General features: G+C 39.5%; 2 protein-coding genes across 5 annotated transcripts in view; one reads left to right on the forward strand and one right to left on the reverse strand.

Moving 5' to 3' along the window:
• eps8l2 (EPS8 signaling adaptor L2) overlaps positions 1–12,759 on the forward strand; it is a 30,141-nt gene extending 17,382 nt beyond the window's left edge. For all 3 annotated transcript variants that reach the window (XM_008412129.2, XM_008412128.2, XM_008412130.2), the window contains 15 exons: positions 192–341; positions 1,535–1,614; positions 1,722–1,834; positions 1,961–2,016; positions 2,113–2,239; positions 3,798–3,886; positions 3,979–4,053; positions 5,562–5,710; positions 5,817–5,985; positions 6,088–6,210; positions 6,383–6,499; positions 7,579–7,654; positions 7,749–7,917; positions 9,761–9,893; positions 11,075–12,759. In XM_008412129.2, coding sequence (XP_008410351.1) covers positions 192–341; positions 1,535–1,614; positions 1,722–1,834; positions 1,961–2,016; positions 2,113–2,239; positions 3,798–3,886; positions 3,979–4,053; positions 5,562–5,710; positions 5,817–5,985; positions 6,088–6,210; positions 6,383–6,499; positions 7,579–7,654; positions 7,749–7,917; positions 9,761–9,893; positions 11,075–11,155 — 1,707 coding nt within the window. In that variant the 3' untranslated portion in view covers positions 11,156–12,759. The remainder of the gene's footprint in view (positions 1–191; positions 342–1,534; positions 1,615–1,721; positions 1,835–1,960; positions 2,017–2,112; positions 2,240–3,797; positions 3,887–3,978; positions 4,054–5,561; positions 5,711–5,816; positions 5,986–6,087; positions 6,211–6,382; positions 6,500–7,578; positions 7,655–7,748; positions 7,918–9,760; positions 9,894–11,074) is intronic.
• A 340-nt stretch (positions 12,760–13,099) lies between these two features.
• Positions 13,100–21,357, reverse strand: LOC103466511 (fatty acid desaturase 2-like). Of its 2 annotated transcripts, none has more exons than XM_017305375.1 (13): positions 21,043–21,357; positions 20,527–20,802; positions 18,225–18,335; positions 17,488–17,685; positions 17,304–17,405; positions 17,106–17,231; positions 16,950–17,010; positions 16,794–16,870; positions 16,565–16,662; positions 16,218–16,314; positions 15,376–15,455; positions 14,866–14,991; positions 13,100–13,356 (listed from the first exon to the last, which is right to left on the reverse strand). In XM_017305375.1, exons 2-13 carry the CDS (start codon positions 20,734–20,736, stop codon positions 13,305–13,307), a joined length of 1,338 nt encoding a protein of 445 aa, XP_017160864.1. In that variant the 5' UTR covers positions 20,737–20,802; positions 21,043–21,357; the 3' UTR covers positions 13,100–13,304. The 2 variants fall into 2 exon arrangements, with proteins under 2 accessions (XP_017160864.1, XP_008410349.1); XM_008412127.2 differs by having other exon boundaries at positions 20,527–20,807.
• Between the last annotated feature and the right edge of the window lie 3,132 nt (positions 21,358–24,489).

Below are 24,489 nucleotides of genomic sequence, written 5' to 3' on the forward strand. Positions count from 1 at the left end.
GTTGTTTAAAGTGTTTGTTTGAGTTGATGATTCTCAGCTGGTAGGAAAGATTTTCAGAAATACCTCGGAAAAGTGTAAAGCACACCATATGAATCTAGATTAATGATTATCTTCTTGTGATGCTATTTTATTTTTCCTTAACTTTTTTTTTGTTTTACCATGATACCAATGGCATTCTGGTTGCTATGCAGGAAGAACTGGAGAACTTCCCCCTCACCACAGTCCACCTCTGCCAGACGGTGCTGAATCAGACACGCTACCCGTCTGTGCTGCTGCTCATGTGTCAAGACAGGGACCAACACAAACCCGACATCCATTTCTTCCATTGTGACCAAGTGGAGGTGTGTGTGTGTGTGCGTGTGTGCGCGTGTGCGTGTGTGTATGCGTGTGTGTGTGTGTGTGTGTGTGTGTGTGTGTGTGTGTGCGTGTGTGTGGGGGTGTGTGTCTGAGTGTTTTTCTTCCAAGACTTGAACGTGTGTTGTTAGTTACCTGTCCAGGTGCCCTGGAATGCCTTTCTGTTGCTTGTTTAAAAATATATTCAGCTATTTTTATTGGTTGTTTTGGTCAGATTTGACTTACATGTATAAGCAAATAATGCATTTTTTATGTTTTTAACTTATTGTAGACAAATAATCACATTTTAAAAGACAAAGTAATTAACTGTAATTTTAAACACATTAAAATTACACTTAAATGTTAAAATTCGCTTAAAGTGATGCTTTAGAAATTTGAATGGAGCTTTTCAAGCCGAATCAACATGTCTGCAGCGTTTAGTTTCTTTGTTTTATGTAAATACTGGAACAATACGGTCTGCATCAGCACTGGTGAAATAAATGGTTGTTATGGAGACTAGATATCAGATCTTTACCAGGGCTGATGGTATTGTAAATTAGAGCAGGGCAAAAATAAAAGCACATTTCTATCATCTTAAAACAGTTTCAGTCCCAATAATTTTATGGAAAGTATAACTGATATATTATTACAGTCTCTTTCCTTCTGGCCGAGGAAAGGAAAGAGATTTTTCTTTCCTTGTGTTTAAACTGATTCTGATTTTCTATTCAAGAATGCAAACCCTATTTTGCTTCAAGATTATAAAAATATTAATATTTTATGATCACATTTTGGACCATAAAAGACATGCAGCTTCGCATGACGTTTAATTCACACTGGTAAGAAACAAATTCAATTATTATCATTATTTATGCATCAAAACAAAAATACATCAAAGATCAGGCTGATGGAAAAAGATCTTTATTTGTCTCACTGCTCACCAATAAGAACCTGACTGATGCGTTTCTATATATATTCATCAAAGTTTGTTTTTATTTACAGTAAATACTATTTTAAGTCACAGATTATTGCTACATACCTTTTGTGTGAAAAAGCTTCTGCAAAACGGAACTTGTTGAGCAAACCCATTCAAAGTCAACTGTTAAAAAAGAAAAATAAGTTTAGATGTAACTTTAAAACCACTCACCTAGAACTGTGATTTTTAAAAACATTTCTTTTCTTCCCTCTGTGTCTCTTCATGCAGGCTGAGTTGGTTCACGCAGACATAGACAGTGCTCTTGGCGACAACAAACATGGAAAAAAAATGAGGCTGGAAACCCTCAAGTGAGAAAAATGGTGTACACAAACACATATTTGTTTCACTGGTTACCTCTACTTTTGTGGCAATAATGACAGCCAGTGATGCATTTTGCACCATTCTCCCTGTTCAGGGTGAACCAGGAAAAAATGAAGCGTCAGAGAGAAACCATCCTCCCTCCCTCGGCCCCCAGGGGCCCGCCACCTGTTGCAAATAGACGAGCGGCAGCCGCTGCACACACTCACGGTGAGAACGCACGCAGAGTTATGCAGTCACGCAAACTCGCACATTTCAGTAGCAGAACATAATTTTACCAGTTATGGTTTTAATATTTTGTTTCATTGCGATTAATGACAGTTTCTCCACTTGCAGGTCCGCAAGATGCAGAGTCGCATGAAAAGCTGGCCCAGCGCATTGAGAAGGATGTGGTGAGATTTGATATCCACTGTGGTGGTCATCATTGTCCTTCTCATGAGCTCATAGCGACTACAGCGCACATGATTGTTTTTATTATTATTCTTCAGCAAATCCTCAACTGTGCCCTGGACGACATCGAGATCTTTGTGGCGCGGCTGCAGAAGGCAGCCGAGGCTTTTTATCAGCTCAATCAACGCAACAAGAGTAAGAAGAACAAGAAGAAAGGACCAGCAGGTCTGTCAACCTTTCTTCTTCTGCAGTGGCTCAATCAGCGTGACAATATGGACATATTGCTCACGTTGCGATGTGTGGTTCTCTTTGTGTCCTGTGTGCTGGTCATTTTATCATATTTATGCATGTTTTGTCAACACTTTATCTACTTCCATGTTTTATGGGTTGTTGTTTTTTTTTTTACATTTGAAAGGTAGAAACTTTTCTAGATGAATCAAAGATTAGTTTGATCAAGTATGACAAGATCTTGCAGTATTAAAATACAACAATGTTTCTCATCAAACTGTCTGTCTGGGAAGCTCTACTCAGCTGTTGTTGCTGTGTGAGGTATTTAGTTCAACAGGTGTTATTATGACTAAAACTGCTGATCAGACTGGCTGACAGCACTCAGTTAAGTAGGCATTGAAAAGCTCTCACTACTTTTAAAATGTCTGTATGGAGACATTTTTGTTGTGTGGTTAAAAGAAGAAACGGTGACAGCTTGGAGGATCAGCGTGGAAGCGCTGCTGGAATACTGACTGGTTAGAGAGGCTGAAGTTAGTATCTGCTTTGCAGCTTCAGATTCCTTCATTATCATTTAATCAGAAAAAAAAACACGAGCAAACTTGAAATGATATTGAAATCAGTATAATAAATAGCTAAAACCCTACAAAAGCATGTTCAAACAGTACCAACAGTGCAGAACAGCTGCATTTAACCAGATTTTCAAATGTATTCTTGTTTATTGATTCTTTAATAGACTAAATACGTGGCCTTTTATTCCAGAGTATCTTTTCGGCGTTTCTGTATGTTCAATTCTTCATGAAAAGAAATTATGTGTGACTGGTAACGAGACATAAACATCTTGGTCTGTTGGTACAAAAAAAAACTTGGCCATGCAGCTGATCAGCATCATGCAAGGTTGTGCTGTGAAAAAGCATTTAGATGGCTGATTTTTTGACTCGCTGAACGTTTTTGAAGACCTAGCAAACAGATGGGAAGTGGTTCATTAAACATGAAAGGGAGTCTGAGATTTACAACCAGCTTGGAAACTCTTTGTAGTTGAGAATTTATGGAAAGCAATTCAATCTACAAAGATCCAACAAACCAGCAAGTGGAAGAGAGACTTTCCTCCTTCACATTCATACTGGTAAAAATATTACGGCAAACTTGTAATTTTTCCTCCCCCCCATTGAATAATGACGCAACGGAAAAGTAAATACTACAGAAGCGCCAATTTACGAAAGCAGTCAACATTTATCTTAAACTCCCATTTTATATCCAACATCTCCTGCGTCATAAACTTTTTGTTCAACCAGCTGAGTCACTGGTTATGAAACTCTGTAGGAGTTTTTCTTGCCCTGGTCAAGGTCAGCTGTTTATTGCCTTCCTTCGGTGTATCGCTTCAGCGATAAAATGTTCTGGAATGGATGAAAAAGAAACAAAAAAAAAAAAAAAGAACATTTATGACTTTGGTCCTTTGCCAAGAAAGTGAAACCTGCGTCCTGTCTGCAGCAGGGGTGTGGAGCAGCCGGTAACCCTGACCTCTGCGTGTGGTCACTGTTGTTGTTCTTGCTTACAGAGGGCATGCTGACCCTGCGGGCCAGGCCCCCCTCTGAAGCAGAGTTCATTGACAGCCTGCAGAAACTGAAGCTGGCCCTCAACCTCTTGGTGAGATATCAAAGCTTCTAACCTCCGTCGGTGAACGGCCGCTCTCTGGTCATCGACTCTCCAGTGACCGTTTGCCACTCTGCCCCCTGCAGGCCAAACTGAAGAAACATCTACAGAACCCAAGTGCTCCGGAGCTGGTTCATTTCCTGTTTGGACCTTTGGAGCTGGTAAGAGATAAAAACCATAACCTGCCCGAGTTTAATGTGGCTGAGGAAAGCCGTCTTTCTCTCACTGAGGGGCCTTCACTAAAATATTTGTTTTGGTTAAAATGAAACTTGGCTGAGCTGAGAGGCCTCTGACAGACTGCTCTTTAAATTCAGTTCATCGCTTGCATTTTTGTCACATCAGATATTTGTGGTTTCTTTGGTTTCTTTTTTTTTTTTTTACTCTGGCACCACACCCACTCTCGGTGCTCTGCTCAAACACTTAACCAACTGGAGCGACACGCATGGCTTTCAAAGCTGGAGTGTTCAGCCACTCCTTCGATACTGCAGCACAGAAAATGATTTGTGAACTCTTGAGATTTCTGTGATGTTTCTGAGGAAAGTTGACCTATTTTAGCTGCCGTCTACATTGCCCAAGCAGGTGTTTCTCTCCTGAAACTGTGCTGCAGAAGATGGTGTGTGGATTTGTAAAGCTAAAGATTTTAGTCTAACACAAAAGATTTTTATTCAGATTATATTTGTTTTATGCGCTTCTTGTTTTTTAATCCTGTTTATTAATTGCTTTATTGTTTTCACTGTTTAATTTTATACAAGCTTAGGTTATATGATTAACTTTTCCAGTCGAGAAATACAAAAGGTTTTCATACAGTTTGAACACCACTGTATTTTTTCGGGATTTTGTGTGATAAACTAACACATTAGCATAGATGTTTTTAAAGGACACTCAAATAAAAAAAAGAAAAGTGAAAAGCGCTTTTTAGAACCCTTATTTTTCGGCCGCTCACGCTGTCTTGTCTCTACCAGCTTCACATAGCTTATAGACTTATAGGCTTCCTTTTTAGACTAGCTCAAACTCAGTCAGATTGTATGGTGCGCATCTGTAAACAGATCATTTGAAGCCTAGTAGCAGATTCTTCTTTTGATTTGTTTCTGGACTTTAACCAGAATGTTTACTCATTTGGTCAGAATACCTTCCTTAACATGTGCATGAAGGTCAGATTTGTGGCATGCTTGACTAATTGTAGTAGTCCTCTTCCCTGAGCTGTGCATCTCTGCAGCTCCTCCAGAGTGACAGACACGTCTTGGCAGGTTTGCTGCTTTAACGTCACAGGATATTTGTATTTTTAATGAGCTGAAATTGTCCACAAGTAGACACTGTTTTCTGATTTGTGCAAGGCAGATGGTGATGTTGTATTAAGTGTAGGGGGTATTGGGGCAATAAATGAAGAATACAAGTGCATGCCAAACTTTTAGGACTTTTATTTGTAAAAGACAATGCAAAAATATGTCATTTTTCTACCACTTCACAATTGCACTGAAAGTATTTTTGAAGTATTGCAAATATCTTAAGGTCGTTAACGTTTTTGCAAAGCGCTCCACGATTTTATGCCTGTTATGCCATCTTTACCTGGAGAGTACCTGGGCATGATTTCTTTTGAGTATTCAGAGGAGATAATGAGCACTACTCTTTCAGTCAGGTCCAACTGTGAACCTTTAAACCATGTTGTCAGGTCCTGCAGACGTGTGGAAGTCCTGACCTGGTGCGCTCCGTCATCTCCCCTCATCTTTCGATGGATGCCGTCGACTTCCTGCGCGGACACCTCACCCCCAAAGAGATGACCACTTTTGAGCTGCTTGGTGACGGATGGACCAGACCCAGGTGTGTTGACATGTGGAGTGCTGCCGCTCCTGCTGCTGGCTTTGTCTGCTTATTATGTGAATCACATGGATCACTTTTAAACAATATGTCATTCCTCCTCTTACAGAGCAGATTGGCCCAGAGATCAGTGCGCGCCTCCTTATTACCCCAAGTTTCGAAATGGATGGGAGCCACCTGCAGACTTTTTCTTGACGTCTCCGTGGGAAACCGAGGGACCACCCAGTCCACTTGCATCTCCCACAAGCCCTGACTACAGAAGACACTCACCTGACAATGTAAGATGCTTTTGTTTCCCTACTTCAGTTCAGATTTATTAAATGTACATGCTCTGTCTTTAAATATGTATCTGTTTTCTTTGTTTTGTCACTTTTTTTTAGTATTACGTCAATCATTCCCCACCAAATGGGATGCATAGCAACCGTAAATATGCCAAAATCCGTTACAATTTTGTGGCGCGGAATCCCAACGAGCTGTCAGTGCTGCAGGATGAAGTCCTTGAGGTTGTAACACCACGGTTTCCTGTTTTTTTTTTTGTTTTTTTTTTACAGTTTCAATCGAGATGTTTACTTTTGCATCAGAACGGTGCCCTGTAAATGAAGCGTTGTGGGATAATGCATTACATCTACTCCAGCTTCCTGTGTTGTGGAGTGAGCTGTTGAATCTTTCTCGCAGGTGTTGGAAGACAACAAACAGTGGTGGAAACTACGGAATCGCAGCGGCCAATCCGGCTACGTCCCATACAACATCCTGGATGTTGTAAGGCTAGAAGAACCAGAAGAGCCCTACCCGGTAACTTACCAACTCTGCATGCACAACGTTTACTGCAGTCCTCTCTGTTCAAGACACATTGAGAAACACTGCAAACTCGTACACATATCATCACTCTGGTTTCCTAAATATTTTGGCTCAGGCTTTGAGAGATGATGCAGAGGCTGCTACTTCTATACCAGGGCAAGAAAAACACACTTTCCTTTCACTAAATGTTTTTGGTATATAGAAAGTGTACATACCTCTGTGAAAAGTCAATTTCTGTTGAGTAAAAGAGACAAAGTTTATTTCATAACCTCCACGTGAAATTTCATAAATATCCCATATGATTCAACTGAACAAAAACAAACAAATATGGCGTCTTTACTCTGCAGAGACATATTTCAAGTCATTTTTTACTAAATGTGAGTAGTTTCTCACCCCAAAATCTTAAGAAAAAGAGTCATCCCTGAGCATCACCGTAAGCGCAAATTTCCATCCAAACAAACAAAATGATGATTTCATGAGAACAAAATTAAAGTTTTCCGGATGACTGGGCTGGAGTTCAGAACTAAGTCTGAGAGAAAATCTGTAGGAATCTCCTGATGAAGGCTGGAGACAGATTTGGAGAATTTTTGTATGGTAGAGCAAATATTGCTGAATGGCGAATTAAGACTCTTACAGACCTAAAAAAAAATGGAAAGACAGAATATTCTGAAGTGTGAGCTGCAAGCTGCTCTCTACAACTTTGTCAGCACTTCCTACGTAACATTCCAGTGTGCACTTCCTCTAGACGGCATGCACAACAAAGATCCTGCGTCAGCTCGTGCATACAGCTCCTCTTCCTTGTTCAAAATACGCGTTCGCATATTTTGCTTCTGGCTTTCATTCAAAAATGAATCGGCCGGAGAAAGAGTAGGAAGCTGAACCGGTTTTTGTAATAACATTGTGGTTTCTCTGTCTTGAACTGCGACTATGTGTGTGTGTGTGTGTCTGCGTGTGTGCGTGTGTGTGTGTGTGTGTCTGCGTGTGTGCGTGTGTGTGTGTGTGTGTATGCGTGTGTGCGTGTGTGTGTGTGTGTGTGTGTGTGTGTGTGTGTGTGTGTGGCTGTGTGATTCCAGAGCGACTACAGGGGTTCGCCCACTGAACTTCTGCACAAGAGGGACAGTTTCAAAGGGGGAATACAGAAAGACAAAAGTGAGTCAACGCACACAGCAAAAACAACAAACGGAGAATGTTTAAACAAAACACTTGGTCTTACTTCCGTTTCTATCACGTTTCTGTTCTGCAGAGATGGACGAGGTTAATAACGAGCTACTGATGAAAATCACAGCAAACAAAAACCCGCCACCCAGAAAGATCCGGATAGAGCGCCCGGCGGCCCCACGGGTGCCATTAACTTCCGAGTCATCTCCAGGGCAGGTGACAATGTGGCTCAATGCAAAAGCTTTCTCTAAACAGTAAGTTTGCTTCGTTGCACACATCCTCTATTTGCTCACTTAAAAGCCCAACGGCAGTGATGTGTTTTTGATTACTCTTTATAGTCATAAAATTCCTGGGGGGTTTTTCTTCCCCAAAACCATTTTTGTGTTAGACTAATACTACTGCACATTTGGAGGTGGAAGGCAAGGTTTATAATCTATACCAACCCCAGCCCTCAAGGCTCGCCGCCCTGCATGTTTTAGATGTTTCTCTGCTTTAACACACCCGACTCAGATGACTTGCAGCTCAGCAAACGCCTGTTAATCAGCAATCAGTAGAAGCAGTGTGTGCTGAAACTGGGAAATGCCTCAAACATGCAGGGTAGTGTGCCTTGAAGACCAGAGTTGGAAAAACACTGATATATCATACATCATTTTGTAAATCAGGTGAAACTGAGACCGATTGTGCAAACCAGTCGGTTTTCTTGTCTGTTATATTCCAGGTTACAATAATGTCAGTTTTCTGTTCGTACCTGTCAGCAGTGCCCCCCCTCCCCTCCTCCCCCTACCCCCACGTGTCGGTCTTCTGCTGCTGTTGCACATCTGTTTCAATGTTTCACATGTTCTTTTTGAGAAGGCATTCTACATACCTTGTATATAATGAGTAGTTATTTGAGATAATGTTACCTTTCTATCACCTGGAATCAGTCTCTGTATTCCCCTCTGACTGCTAACATCAACAAGGTATTTCATTCAGACAGCAGCATACTGCACCCTTTTATACAACACGATCTACAGTAGATTGTTTTTTGTTGTTTTCATGTGTTAGAATGGCCTAGCCAAAGTTCAGACCAAAATCTATTTCAGAAACTGCCAAACATTTTTAAATCCACGTCTCATTTTCCTCCCACTTCACAGTTTGGTTGATTACATAAAATCTTTGCAGTTTATGATATAAAGGACAAAGATGAAAAGGCTTACGAGGTATTAATACCTTCCTAGGCTCCGTACATGGAAATAAAAGGATTCAGCAACAATAAACTGTAAAAATACGGTATATTCATGCGCAAGAACGTGAGAGATTATTTCATTTTTCAGATGACCTGAACTGCTCTCATTAGTCATAAAGGTGACATTACATTTATATAACGTTAATCATTCAGTAGGCGTCTTTATCCAAGGTGGCTAACAAGTGAGTAACAAGATGCATCCACTTTAGGTGAGGCGTGTTGAATTGTCAGAAGAGTCAGAAGAACTGGCGTTCATGTCTGTTTTCAAGACTCTCTTAAAGACAGACAAGGATCTCCATCTTTCTGATGCTGATGGCAATCAGAAAGGAGCATTTGCTTTGAGTATGGACGACTGCACAGTGGCTTTAGAAGTCAGATCGCAATGAAAAGAGCTGTGCAGCACCTTCATGTTCTGCACCATCTGCACCTGCAATAATGCAGGTACTACAGAGTCATTAAGTGACTGTTCTTCAGTCATGTTGAGCAAGTTTTTAGAGTCGTTGATTGGGAGACGGTTGAAGAGGTGGCTTTTATGTGGCTATATTGTTATGAAGAGATGACTCACAGATCAGGCACTGGAAGGCATAGCTGAAGGTGTAATTCCTTTTTAAATGTGGAAATATTTGAGAGGCATCCCCCCAGGGGCTGGAACAAACTCACTTCAGAGGAATCCACATGTTCCTTATGCCACTTCTGACACCAAGGTTTTTCCTGCTGCAACATGCCACCGTGCCTAGAGAAGACTGTATCTGGTTCTTCACTGTGTAACCAGCAACGACGTGCCCTCTGTTAGGAGCAACATCACACTCAGAAATGCTACAGATGTGTCTCAAATGCTACTACAATAAACTGTCTTACTGTCCCTTCTGCAGGACTGTTGAATGTTTGGGAATCCTGACAGGAGCGCAGCTGTTTTCCCTGAACAAAGAGGAGCTGAAGGCCGTGTGCGGGGACGAAGGCGGCCGTGTCTTCAATCAGGTGTCTCTGCAGAAAGGACAATTAGAGGTTGGCCACAATCCTCTGCATGCAACCTGCTTAAAAACCAGTTTTTTTCTTAGAGTCTTTTTATTGATGTTGTGTGAAATCTTCATACTATACAATACCTGGGCAAGTTGGGACAAAGTGTGCATTTAGAAATGTAGGAGCTGTCAACAGCTTTCAAATTGAAGGATATAGTTTTAAATGAATACATGTTTAGTAGAAAAAATGACTCAGAGGTGATTAAAATCAACTATCTGACAGCACTTGTAAAGTCAAAGTTTCCAACATTGACACTCAAACTGAAAAAGAAAAGAAGAAGAAAGTCAAGAAGTTCAATAAAGTTAATCACAATTTGACAAGAATTAAAATTAGGGTTGCTGTCAAAAAAATCAAATGACTAATTTTTTGATGAAAAATAATCTAAACAAATAAGAATTCATTTTTTATTAAAGTGTGCAAAACTGACGTCAAATAAAAAACACGTAGCCAACCATAACTTTGTTTGCCATTACAACCGTACTCAATTTTTTTTTTTTGCTGGGTCCACTTATGCCCTGTTATTTGAATATCCTGGCTGCTCTCAGGTTTTATTGCAAATAGACTGAAAATGAAATTGACAACACATGATCCAGTCTGGTGCCATTGTATTCTCAACTCTCAGTCAAGATGGTTCTGCAAATTTACTACTTTATTTTTATTTTATTTTATTTTTTACAACTCTTAAGTTGGACTCTGAACTGGTTTAAAATATTGTTTTCTATTTTATTATAGACATAAAGGAAATTTTCAAAATAGGTTAGCTTCAACAGCAAATTTGGTAAAATGTGTTACAGTTTAATCGTTTGTGCTGACGTTGCTAAGTGTTATCGTTTTTTCCAAAAGTTTTCCTTTGCTGCCACCTTCAGGAGAGTTACTGTAACAACAGTTCAGCAAACAGAACAGTCAGATGTAACGTAAATAGGATAATAGACAATACATACAAATTTGAAAATGTTGAACAAAGCAAAGATTGGTAAAGTTGGCCTTTTTAAGAAAGAATTTAGTAACATAAACATCTAGAACTGTTTAAGAAGTTATAGCCTCTGCTCAACTTTTGGACCTTTCTCATAAAACTGCAGCATTTTGTTCTCTAATGTAGCTGCTGTGTTCTGGGAATGCCTCAGAGAACAAAATGATACAAAGCATCAAATGTGCTTTCTTTCCAGAGGTCCCAAGGAGACTCTGAGCTGCAGGAAATCATGACGCGAAGGAAGGAGAAGGTCGACTCCACAAGCAGCTTCGACTGAACACGTGGAGCGCCACCCGCCACCCCAAGTGCAGCAGCTTGCAAAATTTATTTTCTCGTGATCCTCAGATAAAAAAAGAAACAAACAAGATTGAATACGCTCATTATTAATTGCATATTTATTTTGTAAAATGTTAGATGTTTGTTTTTCAAGTGTTTCCAAATTATGTTGCATTTTTCTCAATTGATGAAATTATCGAAGAAATTACCTGCTAAGAAGAGGAACTTGTGCACAGTTTTGCTGTATGTGCAGGACATGCATGCAACACACGCGTGCATGAGAGGGCAGGGTCAGTGTATGTTCTTAATAATACTGTTTTATACTGTTTACAGAATTTGTCTGTAAAAACCTAAAATCTTTGCAGTTGCTTTTTAAAATCAGTGCCAGGATGTTTGACATATTTTCTATTGCATAGCCAATTATTTTCATGTGAATGCTAACAGGAAAGATAAAGCAAGCGTACGTTTTGTTGTGTATGGCAGAAGTTTGTGTCTGGTCGGTAAACATAAATCAGTGACAAGTATTAGAATAAATGCTCTTATTCTTCTTTTCTTGATGTTATTTGACATTTTGGCAACTTAAAAAAGCAAAATGCCTTTCTCAGTAATAGTGGGATCTTTTATATGGCGCCCTCCAAATTTATTGGCAGACCTAAAATGGATATAAACCTTTAAAATGAATTAATCTTTTATCGCTGAAGCATATTTTGACGTTGGAAACTTTTTCTGCAGCTGTTTAAGAATAAAATCTTTTTCATATTCCATGGACAAAGTCGTACATTAGTGCATGGTATTATGTGATACACATAGTATTTCATAGTCTTTTCATTTTGTTTCTATTTGATTACTTGTGGACAATAGAAACTGAGTTAATTATGACTTTGATCTGGGGTAGTGTAAACAAGCAGTGACTCATTAAATGAAACATGAATCTTCTCATAAAAGGAAAAAAATAGAGAGCAAAATGAAACGCCGAGGAAGCCAAGCTGAGAAAATCACTGATGAAAGAATGTAGTGAATGTCCGCTGTACAATTTGTTATTGTCAAGAAGTTCACTTCTTATTGGATTATTATAATCAACTCTAAAGCGTTCTCTCTACAATCTTTCTGTCACGGTTAAACCGTTTGATTTCTCAGTGAAATCGTAGTGACCCAGTTAAGTAAAATACTGATGACAAAATCAACCTCAACACTCTGAACGACTTAAAAAAGTAAGATATAAGTTTGAAAACGAAGCCTCCATTGCTCTTCCTCTAGGGCCTTGTAAAGTTGATGCAGGTGACATTTTAAAAAGCTATTTAGTGCTATCTATTGTGGAATTTATTTTCCTCCTCGATGAGTTTTTAAAAAAAATTAGTTTTGAATAATGCTACAGTAAAAATAGATTAATCAATTTTAAGGGTTTTTGCACATATTTTTATTATTCATGTACGTTAGTGTCTATTGTAACCTGGTGTTTGAGATGTAAACTGCACAAAATGTTAAGAATAAACTAAATTTGTGTTCTGGTATGAAAAATCACATGAAGATTCACAGAAAATGTTCTTGGTGTAAATATTTGTGATGATATAATTAAAGAATTTACCATTAATATTTTGCAACAGATTTTTATATACTGTTTTTTTTGTTCCACTTATTTAATAACACTGAATTTATAACTCCAATGAACCAACGGCTTCGCTGGAAAAACGTAAAACATATGCAATGCCCATTTATGAGTTTCAAGGTATATTCTAAGTTTTAAAATTTACCATCTTTCTGTTACGTAAACTATAATGACTCATGTGTAGCGTTTTAGCAGCAGCAGTTTCCATAATTTATTTTGCTGTTTCCAGTCCAGATGAATTCCAGTTACACGTTTTATTGTCTTCAGCATTATTTTTTTTTGATATTTTCTTATGTTTCAAGTTACCATGAGTATTATTCTAACGTAAAAAAAAAGATGCACTATTTGTTGTTGAAAGTCTTTAATGAGTCTGTCACACTTTATAATGTCACCTGTTAACATTGAATTATGGTTGATCCTCAAAAATCTAGTGTCCACTAAAGATTAGAACATTCTTTTACATTAAACACTGAAAACAACAGATCAGTCCAGTTTCATCTATTAGATTTTCATATTATATGACAAACGTGAAAAAGCCAGCTAATCATTTATGGAGATATGCATCAAGCCACAGTTCCCCTGACGTTTTCAGCGACCTGAAAAAGAACAGAAAAACATCAGTTAAGAGCCTGTTTTCAATAACTGTTTAAAGAAAGACTAAGAGCCTCAAAATAATGTAGTTAGTAACTCAAAAAATGTGCATTTTCTATGAAAATGCAGTGTGTCTGCTGTAAGTGGTTGGAAGGATGTTCCAACCCTAATTGGAACATCGAATTAAAGTTGGAATTAGTAAAGTTGGAAGAAGGTTTGAAAGGAGGGTTGGGATTAGAGTTGGAAGGAGGGTTCATAATGAGGGTTCAATTTATAGTTGGAAAGAAGGTTGGAAGGAAGGAGGGTTTAATTTAGGGTATGGAATTAGGTAGTTGAGAATTTTCACTCTCGAGGTACGCGGGCCCACCACGATTGGTTCCAGCCCATATTGCTTCCTCATAGGTAGTGCACTCTCACTCGAGATCAGGAACCATCTTGAGCAACAGATGGTTGCTCTTTGTGGCCGGTGCATGGTGCTCCAGGGAGCCACCTTCTGGTTTGTATGTGCTGTGTAAGGTGCGTGGAATATGGTTGGCATATTCCCGTTGGTGCTGGTGTGCGCCGTTTAAGCTGGGCTCAAGCGGAGCTTGTAGTGTTTTGTCATGCACTGTGCAGGAGAAAGGAGAGGAGATTGGGACGTGAAGAAAAAATAGATGTGAAACCAGGGGGGGGAAAGTGTATGAGAAAAGAAAGAGAAGGGGAAGGAGAGGGGGAGAGAAGAGCGAGGGGGGAGGATGGGGGAGAAAAGGGTGGGGGAGGTTAGATTAGGTAAGGAGAAGGGGGAGGTTAGGATAAGGATGCTAGTTTGGTGAAGGGTTAGAAAATGGGGGGTGAGGGGGGAGCAAGGGTTGGGGGAGGTTAGGGTTAGGCAAGGAAGAGGGAGCGGTTATGGTAAGGATAAAGAGGGTATGGAATTAGGGTTGAAAGGAGGATTTAAGGTTGGAAGTTGAGTTGGAAGGAGGGTTGGAATCATGGTTTGTTTTAGGGTCGGTATTAGGGTTGACAAGAGGGTTTATAAAGAGGGTTTGGAAGGATGTTAGAAGGAGGGCTGGTCAGCATTGGTGCTGGAAGGAGGGTTCAATTTAGGGATGGAATTAGGGCTGAAAGAAGGGTTTATACAGAGGGTTTGGAAGTAGAGTTATAAGGAGGGTTTAAGGTAGGGAAGAGGTCTGGAAGGGTTTGCATGGGAACCCTCAGAGTTAGTGGGCCAGTGTTTCTTTTTCTTTTTTCGTCAAAACTGAGCATAAGGCAAGCAAAAGCTATAATGGAGACCTTTTGAAATAACTGAAGGACATGACTATGCTTTAAAGTTTTAATACCATTTCTTGCTGAAAGTACGTGAAAATATTTAGCTGTGAAAGATCCCAAGGTTTTCTGCAGAATTTTTCAGAAATAATGGGATGTTCCATTCATTTCAGTGGGGCCCAATATGATCACAAACCGCTGAACCATAAAAGATGTCAACACCAAAAGACATAGCTGTAATATCCCTGACAGTGGCTCTAGGTTATTACCTGACCACGTCAACCATTCCTTGCCACAAAGTTTTCGTCTCGTAAGGAATCCCGTGTTTCTCACACAGCTCGCGGACCTGCGGTGCCACCAGCTGGTAGTTGTGGCGCGGCATCCTGGGAAACAGACTTGAAAGAGAGAGGCAGAATAATGGACTCAAAAATGAATGGGCGTTAGTTTTAGAGGTAAGCTAAAGATGAAAAAATAGGAAAAATAAATATTACATTCAGAAAACAACAAGTGAATATAATTTAAAATACTTATTTTTAACAAAGTACTGAATAGGACAAGCCTTTCTGAGCACAACACATTCTCTTTGTAAGTATCAAATCCATTGCAGGTCCAGAGGAGTAAATCAAGTACTTGTTACTTTAACTGGTTACAATTTTTTTACTGACTCATTTGTTTTTCTTCATCAGTCTTTGGCTTTGTCCAAATTGCAGCACGTTGCAAAAATGCTCACATGGTACAACAAAGTCAGTTAAAGTCCAAGTTTAAGTCCTTTGACTTACTGATGCTCGATTTGAAAGTTGAGGTGTCCGCTGAACCAGTCGTTGAAGAAGGACTGCTCAATATTACAGGTGGCTTGTAGCTGAAACAGAGAAAAAGAGCGAAGAGTCAACATGGAACCTTTTTACATTTTGTCAAGTTACAACCACAAACCTCAAAGTATTTTATTTTATGTAATAGACAGATGTAAAGTAGTGCACCATTTTTAAGTGGAATGTGAAATGATAGGCAGTTTTTTAAAAAAAGTTTCCGCCACAAAGTCTTAAAAGGTGCGAAGATATTCCGGTATTGATTTTTGTTTTCCAAGTCTAACCCTACTTTAAACCTTTCCACAGCTTTATCTGTGCCATGTTCCTTTGTTTTCATAGGGCTGCTTGTCCACCATTGTTTTCTTCACCAAACCTCAAATGCCTTCACAGAATATATGGAGATTATATTTCGTACAGGTGGACTCTAAAAGAATGACACACTTTTCAGATTTCTGATTGTGACAAAAATTGAACAACTACGCACTTTTTTCTGTTGGCCAGTCCCAATATAATACGATGCAGTTTAAAACACCTGAAAGGTACTTCTTTATTTCTTTTCTTTCACTTTGACGACGTGGCTGGGAACTATCATACATATCATGTATTCTGCAAAGTATTTACCAAACAAAATACAGTAAATAATAAAAACAAAATCTGTAGCAAATGTGTGTGACCTTGCAGGAATAAGATGTCAGAAAATTTATGATAAAATATTTCTTATTTTCAATTAAGATAAACCGTTGGCTGTAATTTCCACCTCTGATAAGCAGTGCACACAACGAGACTCTAATATTAGTTGATCATAAAGCAGGTACCTGCATGGTCAGCCAGTCTTGGCGTCTCTCGTGATCGATCTCCTTTGGCAAGTGGCTCATCTGAGTCACCCACACAAACCAGTGGCTTTCTAAAAACCTGCAGGTTTTAACATCGACACATTTTGACTCATTGTATTTATTCTGTTTGAAAGCAGAGTAAAAAAAAAGCGTGTGGCAAAGAATGCAGGCAGATTTATCACAAAAAGTTAATGGAAATGCAAAAATCAAATCATGACTGTTCTTTTTTCCACTTTGTTTGTCGGCCTCTAAAACAAACCCGAACATGTTTGCAACCTTAATTAGACACATACATTTTTAAAAGAAGTTAAATTTTAAATCCTTCTCACCTGACGAACATCATGAGTGCCAGAGAGCCAAACACACCATACAGCGGAACAAAACAGTAGAAGTAACGAATGTAGTATGTGGAAGCCCAGGCCAGATCCTTCAAAAAAAAAAAAAAAACAAACAAAAAATAATAATAATCAGGTTATTTATGTTTCTTTACAAAGAAAATGAGTCACAATTTCCTTTTATGTAAAATACATTCATTCCAAACTGAGGTGGGCATCTTACCACCCAGTCACGTCGAGTAAACATGGTCTTCATTATGTTGTAGTTGTAGAAAACTGGAATAAGCAGCGGCGGCGCCACTGAAAGAGATGAACGAGTTAGTTCTGGAACAAATTTAGACTTCTTCAACTCTTTCCAAACGTCTTAAAGCAAGCATACCGAGAAAGAAGTAATGGTGCTGGTAGTTATAGGGGTAGTGTTTGATCTTTTTAATGCCGTACTGCAACAGAGAGAGGCACGGCGTTCAGTGAGCTATTAAGCTGCATTAGAGCTCAGGACGAATTAGAAATGCATTCCTTTTATTGAGCTACTTGCCTCCACTGGCTGCGTGTTCCCAAGCACAAAGATATCCATCATGTTGATGTCGGGATCCTTCTTGAAAATGTTCGGTTTGGCGTGGTGCTGGAAGTGTCGGTGGTTCCACCAGTTGGCTGAAGCTCCCTAAAAACAAAAAACAAAAGCAGTCAGCTATTAGAGAACTCCAGACGGTAAACAGAATAAACCATGAGTTACCTTCAAGTGTCCAATTACAAACTTGTGGACCAGGTGATTCCATTTGGATTTCTTGAAGACAGAGAGGTGACCAAAGTCATGCTGCAGCCATCCGGCCTGCGACTAATGGAGAGGAAAAGTAGTTACTTCATCCATCTGAAGTTACTCGAGGACAGAAAGGACAGTTTAGTGCTGCTGAAAGTACTTGGGCGGTTGCGAGCAGAGCTGAACACAGCAGCGTCATCGTCCAGCTCGTGCCCCAGTGCGAGAGCAGCAGAAAGACCAGGGCCTCCAGCAGCACGATGTGAACCAGATGGAGGCAGAAGAATAAAGGCCGCGCTTGAAAAAGGCCTCTTTTCTCTGCCTGCTCCCGCAAACGATCAAACTCCTCAATGAGTTCTGCCTGCAAGCAGAGAAGTAGAACATATTTAAAGTGACTTTTATTATAAAATTTAATATGACATGTGTGTGCAATGCTTAATATTATAAATCTCAGTAAAACCTGAATGGAGGTATAAAGACCAAACGCTGCCCTCAAGAGCTGTTGCTGTACATGTTTTAGATTTGCCAGAATTAAGGGCTTAATTTCTTCCTTAGTATGTTATAAAGTCATTCACAGGCCTCTTAATGGGCCACTTGTGTGAATCAGTTGGATTGACCCAGGAAACATCTAAAATATGCATGCATTCCTTAGAACTGGAGTTGAGCATCACAGTAGTTTAAAATATCATTGAAATGTGAATTTATTCCAAAAGAATTCAATTCCAAAAGGGAAACTGTAATGATCCATTACACGCAAGTGGACTGTTGTTAACAACCTCCACAAATGGAGGTTACAAAATGGATTTGCCACAGAAGTTGGCTGTTCATGGGTGCATGTGAGGTAAAACACTGCACAGGCAGCAGAGATGCCCCCTTCCACCTTTAAATGTAAAATCTTACACTTTTGTTTCCATCCTGGTTTGGCTCTGCCGCCACCAGCTCTCCAATCAGCAGAGGCTTCAGGAACTTCTGCACAAACTTTTGATCAGGATGAAAAGCAGCAAAAACTTCCTGTGAAGAGAAACATTTGACGCTTTAGGCATAAACCAGAGTAAAAACTGAGAAAAGATGAGAGCAGTTAAAAAAAAATAAATCACATATATGTTGGAGCACAGCTGAGCCGAATCCAACTGAGGGCAACTTCACAACTAACAATGTCTAGTTGTAAATGTTGCAGTCTAGGAGCGATGTGCTGACCATAACATGCAGATAACAGTCACTTTCTGCAGAACAGTTGTAAAAATGTGTAAAATCCCAGTATCAAATTTATTGGCCTTTGTTTCACTTAATTTTCACCTACTGAATGACCTGCTAGCGGGATCTATTTCCACAATAGATCCCGCAAGCAGTAATAATGAAGCTCTACAAAGGTTACTGTGGAAGATAAGCAGAACCAAAGCATAACTGGTCCTCCACCACATCAGACAGTGGACATGAAGTGCTTCTTCACATGTTCATGATTCGTTTCTCACCACAGTCACCTGCAAAGTTCATCAAACTCCACAAAATCACATCTGTGTAAAAGGTAGACATGTTTCCCAAACAACGGGTTAGGATGTAGATAGATAGCATCGCAGGCGTCATGGCGACAGGCGAATCCTATTGCTGCAGTTCCCCAAATATGAGATTTGGAGATTTTTTTTAAGGTGTTAAAGATAGCCTAATTCTTTTTGTGTTAGATTGATAGTTTTAAATAATTTATACATTAATCCTAATCTGCAGAGAGCTGCGCAAAGTAAAGGTATTTAAGGGACAAAAAAAAGTCAACTTCATTTTCAACCGTAGGTTATGTACCATGTGCAAATGTGTGAACCAACTGGTGTAATCTTTTTCATTTCTATTTTTGTAGAGAAATTAGCATTATAGTGAAGTTAAAAAAAAATGCATCAAAAGATCCCAAATAGAAACCTTCTAAGTTGTAATCTTACAGGTTTCCATGGTAAGAAAATCTTTTATAATTTCAAAGTTAGTTAGTAATGAAGCCAACAACAAAAGAAAATAAAATCAATTCAGAAAAAGTTAATTAATGAATATATGTGAATATCCTTTAGCCAGAGGCATCCGGTATTAACCCAACAAAAAACGAGGTCATTGGTAATCCAGCTAGCTCCAGCTGCTCCAAAATCCAGTATTTCCAATGTCAAATTTGAATCTTTTCAGAATTAAATGTTAATTCTGTTCACATATTTTTAATTCGTAATAGCAGATTAGAACATTACATTAAGACATGTCAAACTGACATCTGGAGGCACAGAGACGTGCAGTTAGAAGCATGAAGTGTTTATCACAGATCATGTCCACGTAGTGACTCCGTTCAAAGGTCACAGCGAGGTTCATTCTGCAATTTCAAATATTAACAACCTGCTTCTTAATGAAATATAACAGAAAAATTCAATTATATAGATGTCCAAATGTATTCTTTATAGCTCTGTTACATTACATTTTAAGTTTTAATGAAGCAGTTTTTTTTTTATTTTCTGTTATTTTATTTTGCAATATCCACTACATAGAATACCAAAAATGCTATTTATAGTGCAGAAAGGTAAAGTGCCAACGTTCAGTATGGATAAAAGGTTTAAAAAAATCTGACAAAACTTTGAACTCTTTAGTTTTTAAAAGTGATTCATATTAAGTAGGTTAATAAATGAAAATCAGTGTGGAAGCCTGAAATGATGATAATATGTAGATAATATAAGAATCAGTTTGACATACAGTTTGAAGGAAAGCTCTCAGTTAAACCTCACTTATATTCAAGTCAATGTAAGAATATATTCTCTGATATAGATTTTTTTTCATCCATATTTAGGCAACATTTGCACTTACAGGTTATGCATACCTCCAACATAAACAAAGTGTGCAAAAACCACACAGCGGTTACAAACTGAACCTTAAAGACTGATTTGTGATTTCAGTTGCACTAATTGATGGGCTAAAATGAACGCAAACTGAAACTTCCCATAATTTTGAAGTGATGACTTTTAAATCAATAAAACGTGGATTTTTTTTTTTTTAATCATTTATGGAGGTACAAAAAAAAGGAATCATCATACTTCCATAATGAAGTAGAATGCAGACAGATTAGCACAACTTTCCTAACAGCGAAGCATCAGCAATTGACATGCTGTCATTTGTAATTTAGCAATTTATCAACATCATAAATGGAAAACACTGACATTTCCCTGCATGAAGAAAGCGTACTCACCGTCGCATCCTCTCCGGCGAAATGTCCGATTACTCGGGAACCTCCTGGATGCCTTTTGACCCACTGGCTGATGTTATAAACCTTTCGGTTGACCACCAGCCACTGGTCGTTTCGGTTGCGGTGCTTCTGCACCTCCTCCCAGGTGTAAACACCTGCAGCCTTCCCGCTGCCTGGCTCTGCAGGCTCCGTCTGCTGTCCTCCACCCCCCATCCTCCTCTCTGCTGCTGCTGCTGCTGCTGTCCCTTCCTGGATTCACCTGCTCACAAGATGACCAGTCTGCCCTCACAGACAGATGGGGGGAGGGGGAGGGGGGGGAACACACATACAACCACAATCTATAATCAGGTGTAAACCCGCTTAAACAAAAAAATGTCCACGATAGATCCCGCCAGCAGTAATAATGAAGCATGCATTGTTCTGCTGGGCTAAACATAAACCCTCTCAGATGATGCTTTCACTTCTGCTTCACAAATATGGCGGCGGTCAGGTGAATTACAACAAATACTTGTAACTTACAGCATCCAGATCCGGACCGCTCTCCTCACACCCACAGAGCCGCTTCACCTTCAGCGCCGTCCAGCTGCTTTATACAAGCAGGAAGGCGATCATAAAAGCCGACCAAGTTGGCAGTCCTCCCTGATAGGCCCTGTTCGCTCTCTCACCCCCCCCCTCCGCCCCTCCCAACACGTCTCTTCGTCCCTTGCGAACTTCGAGCGGATCTTTCGAGGCTTTCTGACCAATCGGAGAAGAGCAGCTCTGGCTTGCTGGAGCGCTGCCTGTGCACCACGGGACGAGATGCTGCTGGAGCGGGTTCGGATCGGACCGGGGACGATCAGCTGCAGAGAGCCCCCCCTAGAGGCCGAACCCTGGAAGTGAATTAAATAGGCCAGAGGTCATAACGGTCCGTGCAGTCAGTGTCGTTGCAGCTCCAGCTGCTCCTGCGACACTTTGTGGTTCACAAAGATTATGCAGACGGTGCAAAAATGGGTTGGGGATTATCTGAAGTCCCTGATTATCTAATGACTTCATTAGATAATACATTAGAATAGTGTAATGATTTATAATTTTTCGACAAATGCAAATGTTTTACTTTTTCTGATTAGAATGGACAAGGAGTAGGCAGCTTCCCACAGGCTGCTTGCACATATTTCTTACAAAACAGGTTGCACAACGTGCAGATTACAAGTCCTCTCGTTTCTTAGCACCAGAGGGCCCCCCCCCCCTCCCCCCGGCTGCTAAAGAAATACAATAATCCTAGCTAGGTTTTCTCTGTCTGCCCATCTTATGTATTTCTAATAGCCTTTGTGCAGCAGATAGTGAATATAAAATGTTCCCTTATGATATATGGCCTTTGGACTTTTTCTCGTTTGGTTGAACTTCAATGTAATTTATTACTTTTATTTATGAAGTCAAATGTTTTTTTGTTTTTTTTTAATATTACATACATTCATGTTTACAGTATTGACTCAGTACTTACAGTGAGCTACGACGTTTTGATGAGGTATGTCTCTACCAGCATTTGGGTGTTTGGGTTTTGATTATTTTCTTATTTTTTTATATTCAGTTGGTCTTGCCATAAGGCTGTACAGTGGTGCAGTTGGTAGAGCTGTTGCCTTGCAGCAAGAAGGTTCTGGGTTCGATTCCCGGTCTTTCTGCATGGAGTTTGCATGTTCTCCCTGTGCATGCGTGGGTTTTCTCCGGGTACTCCGGTTTCCTCCCACAGTCCAAAAACATGAATGTCAGGTTAATTGGTCTGTCTAAATTGCCCCTAGGTGTGAGTGTGTGTGTGTGTGCATGGTTGTTTGTCCTGAGTGTCTCTGTGTTGCCCTGCGACAGACTGGCGACCTGTCMAGGGTGWACCYGCCTCTCGCCCGGAACGTTAGCTGGAGATGGGCACCAGCAACCCTCCCGATCCCACTAAGGGACAAGGGTGTCAAGAAGATGGATGGATGGATGGATGGTTTTGCCATATTCAGTTAATTTCTCAATGTTCATTATTGTTGGCATGAGTTAATTCATTGGCGATCTGGAAACTGAAAACTGCTCTACTTTTGGAGTAAATGTCCGACATCGCTAGCTAGCTTTCCTATCCCTGCTGAATTAAAGCGTACCCACATCATGATGCTCACCCCCCCATGTTTTCCAGTGGGGAAGACAGATTTAGAGAGATATCCAGTGATATTTTTCAGCAACACAAAAACATTCTTACTCCGACTTCTCTATCCACAGCGAATAACTTTTATGAATGAAGAAGAACCTTGCTTTAAATAAAAATGCACCAAACACACATAGTTTGATAAAGTGAGACTTCTGGTTTGTACACAAGCTTTGTTGTTCTAATATTCTAATTTTCTATCTGCTGTGCCATTTGAGATCAACTGAATATTCAGTAAATTACCCTTTTCTAATAATATGCACAACATATTTTGAGTTTTGGTTTCATTTTTCAGTTTTGTGTCCAGTTGTGGAAACATATCTTTCTGGACATTTTTAATGCCCATTAATGCATATTCTTTTTGTCTCTTTGCTGTCCTTTTATGTGCTTATCAGCCGTTTCTCCTGTAAGTTCCTGTTCATTTTGTCTCCTAGGTGTCATTCGGCATTTGCTCCATGTTTAAGAGTGTTTAATTTTATTTGACACATTCTCGCTGCAGTTCTAAAAGCGGATCATGTGAAATAATTACTTTAATCTGTTAACTTAATTTATGCACCGCAGATAGATCTGTAATTACAGTGTGGAAGGGTGTCCATCATTTTCCACTTTATTTTTTATCTGTTAAAATGTAATTAAATGTCTTAGTAATTAAAATCTGATAGGATCTGGCAGAATTCAATACAAACTTTCAGTTAATCACTGTTTTACTTCTACAATCAAAACTTTAACTTGATCCTTTCACCAACTGGTCTCTCTCTGATTGTTAGTTTGCTGCATAAAGTCCAGTAGGTCACTTTATAACCTATTAATGTATTTATGAATGCTGAGTTTAGCTGTTGTAAAAATAAGGACCGAAACTTAATTCTATCATTTTAGTGTTTACTCGTGTTTGAATTTGGTTAACTTATTGATTATCTGGCTAATGATATTTGCTATTTAAGAGCAGTGACGGGTTTTTTTCCCTTTCAACTCACAACACAATGCATTGAATACTTTCAATGCATCTGGAAAGTATTCACAGCTCTTCACGTTTTGTACATTTTGACAAACTCCATCTGGTTGGATGGGAGACGCCTGTGCAGGCATTTTCAGATCTCTGCAGAGATTCACAGGGGGGCTCAGAAGCCACTCCTTTGAGATTTTGCATGCTTTGGGTTTGTCGTCCTGCCGAAAAATGAACCTTCGCTCCAGTCGGAGATCAGGAGCGCATTTGACTTTCAAATATCGTTTGAACATTCGCTTGCTAGCTTGGCGTTTCCATTAATGATGATGATTTCTTGCCTGCAGCTAATCAAAACAGCTAATCTTATTGCAAAATTGAGAGTCTAATGAAAAACATGCTTAAATCCTTTTTGTATATCATGTAAAATATTTATTAGTGGGGAAAAAAATACACATTTTCTGCACATTAACACTCAGTGGACAGTCAGTGCTGCAAGGAAACGCGATCTGCTAATAAAGGAATGGTAACTGGAGACGATGTATTCATTGGGAGGTCCAGTCAGCCGCAGCATGACCCAGATTCCCACAGTGAACAATCAGCTTTTTATGTCTATTTCATGTGGCTGAAGAGATGCAAAAAGAAAAAGAAAAGAGAATGTATGAGGTACCATGGGTAATGTTTTTATTGTTTAAGGATTAATTCATCATCTCTTCCAAACTATATTAGAAAAAGTGAGGTTTTCTTTCACTTTAAAAGAGACAAATCGTCACAAGAGAATATTTCAGTAAATAATGTATTTCCAAACACCAGGAGCCCCAAATTAATTTGATGTTCATTTACAGACATTTCACCCTAATAATTACAT

Source organism: Poecilia reticulata, linkage group LG6, assembly GCF_000633615.1.
Source record: "Poecilia reticulata strain Guanapo linkage group LG6, Guppy_female_1.0+MT, whole genome shotgun sequence".
Lineage (NCBI taxonomy): Eukaryota > Metazoa > Chordata > Actinopteri > Cyprinodontiformes > Poeciliidae > Poecilia > Poecilia reticulata.

What these genes read in the sequence shown, in the direction of transcription:
- LOC103466511 (XM_017305375.1), bottom strand. Translation starts at nt 20,736, where the DNA reads ATGGGGGGTGGAGGACAGCAGACGGAGCCTGCAGAGCCAGGCAGCGGG. An exon ending in GGAACACGCAGCCAGTGGAG is followed by an intron (nt 17,011 to 17,105) that starts GCAAGTAGCTCA and finishes TCTCTGTTGCAG; the next exon opens with TACGGCATTAAAAAGATCAA. An exon ending in AAGACTGGCTGACCATGCAG is followed by an intron (nt 15,456 to 16,217) that starts GTACCTGCTTTA and finishes TCTCTGTTTCAG; the next exon opens with CTACAAGCCACCTGTAATAT.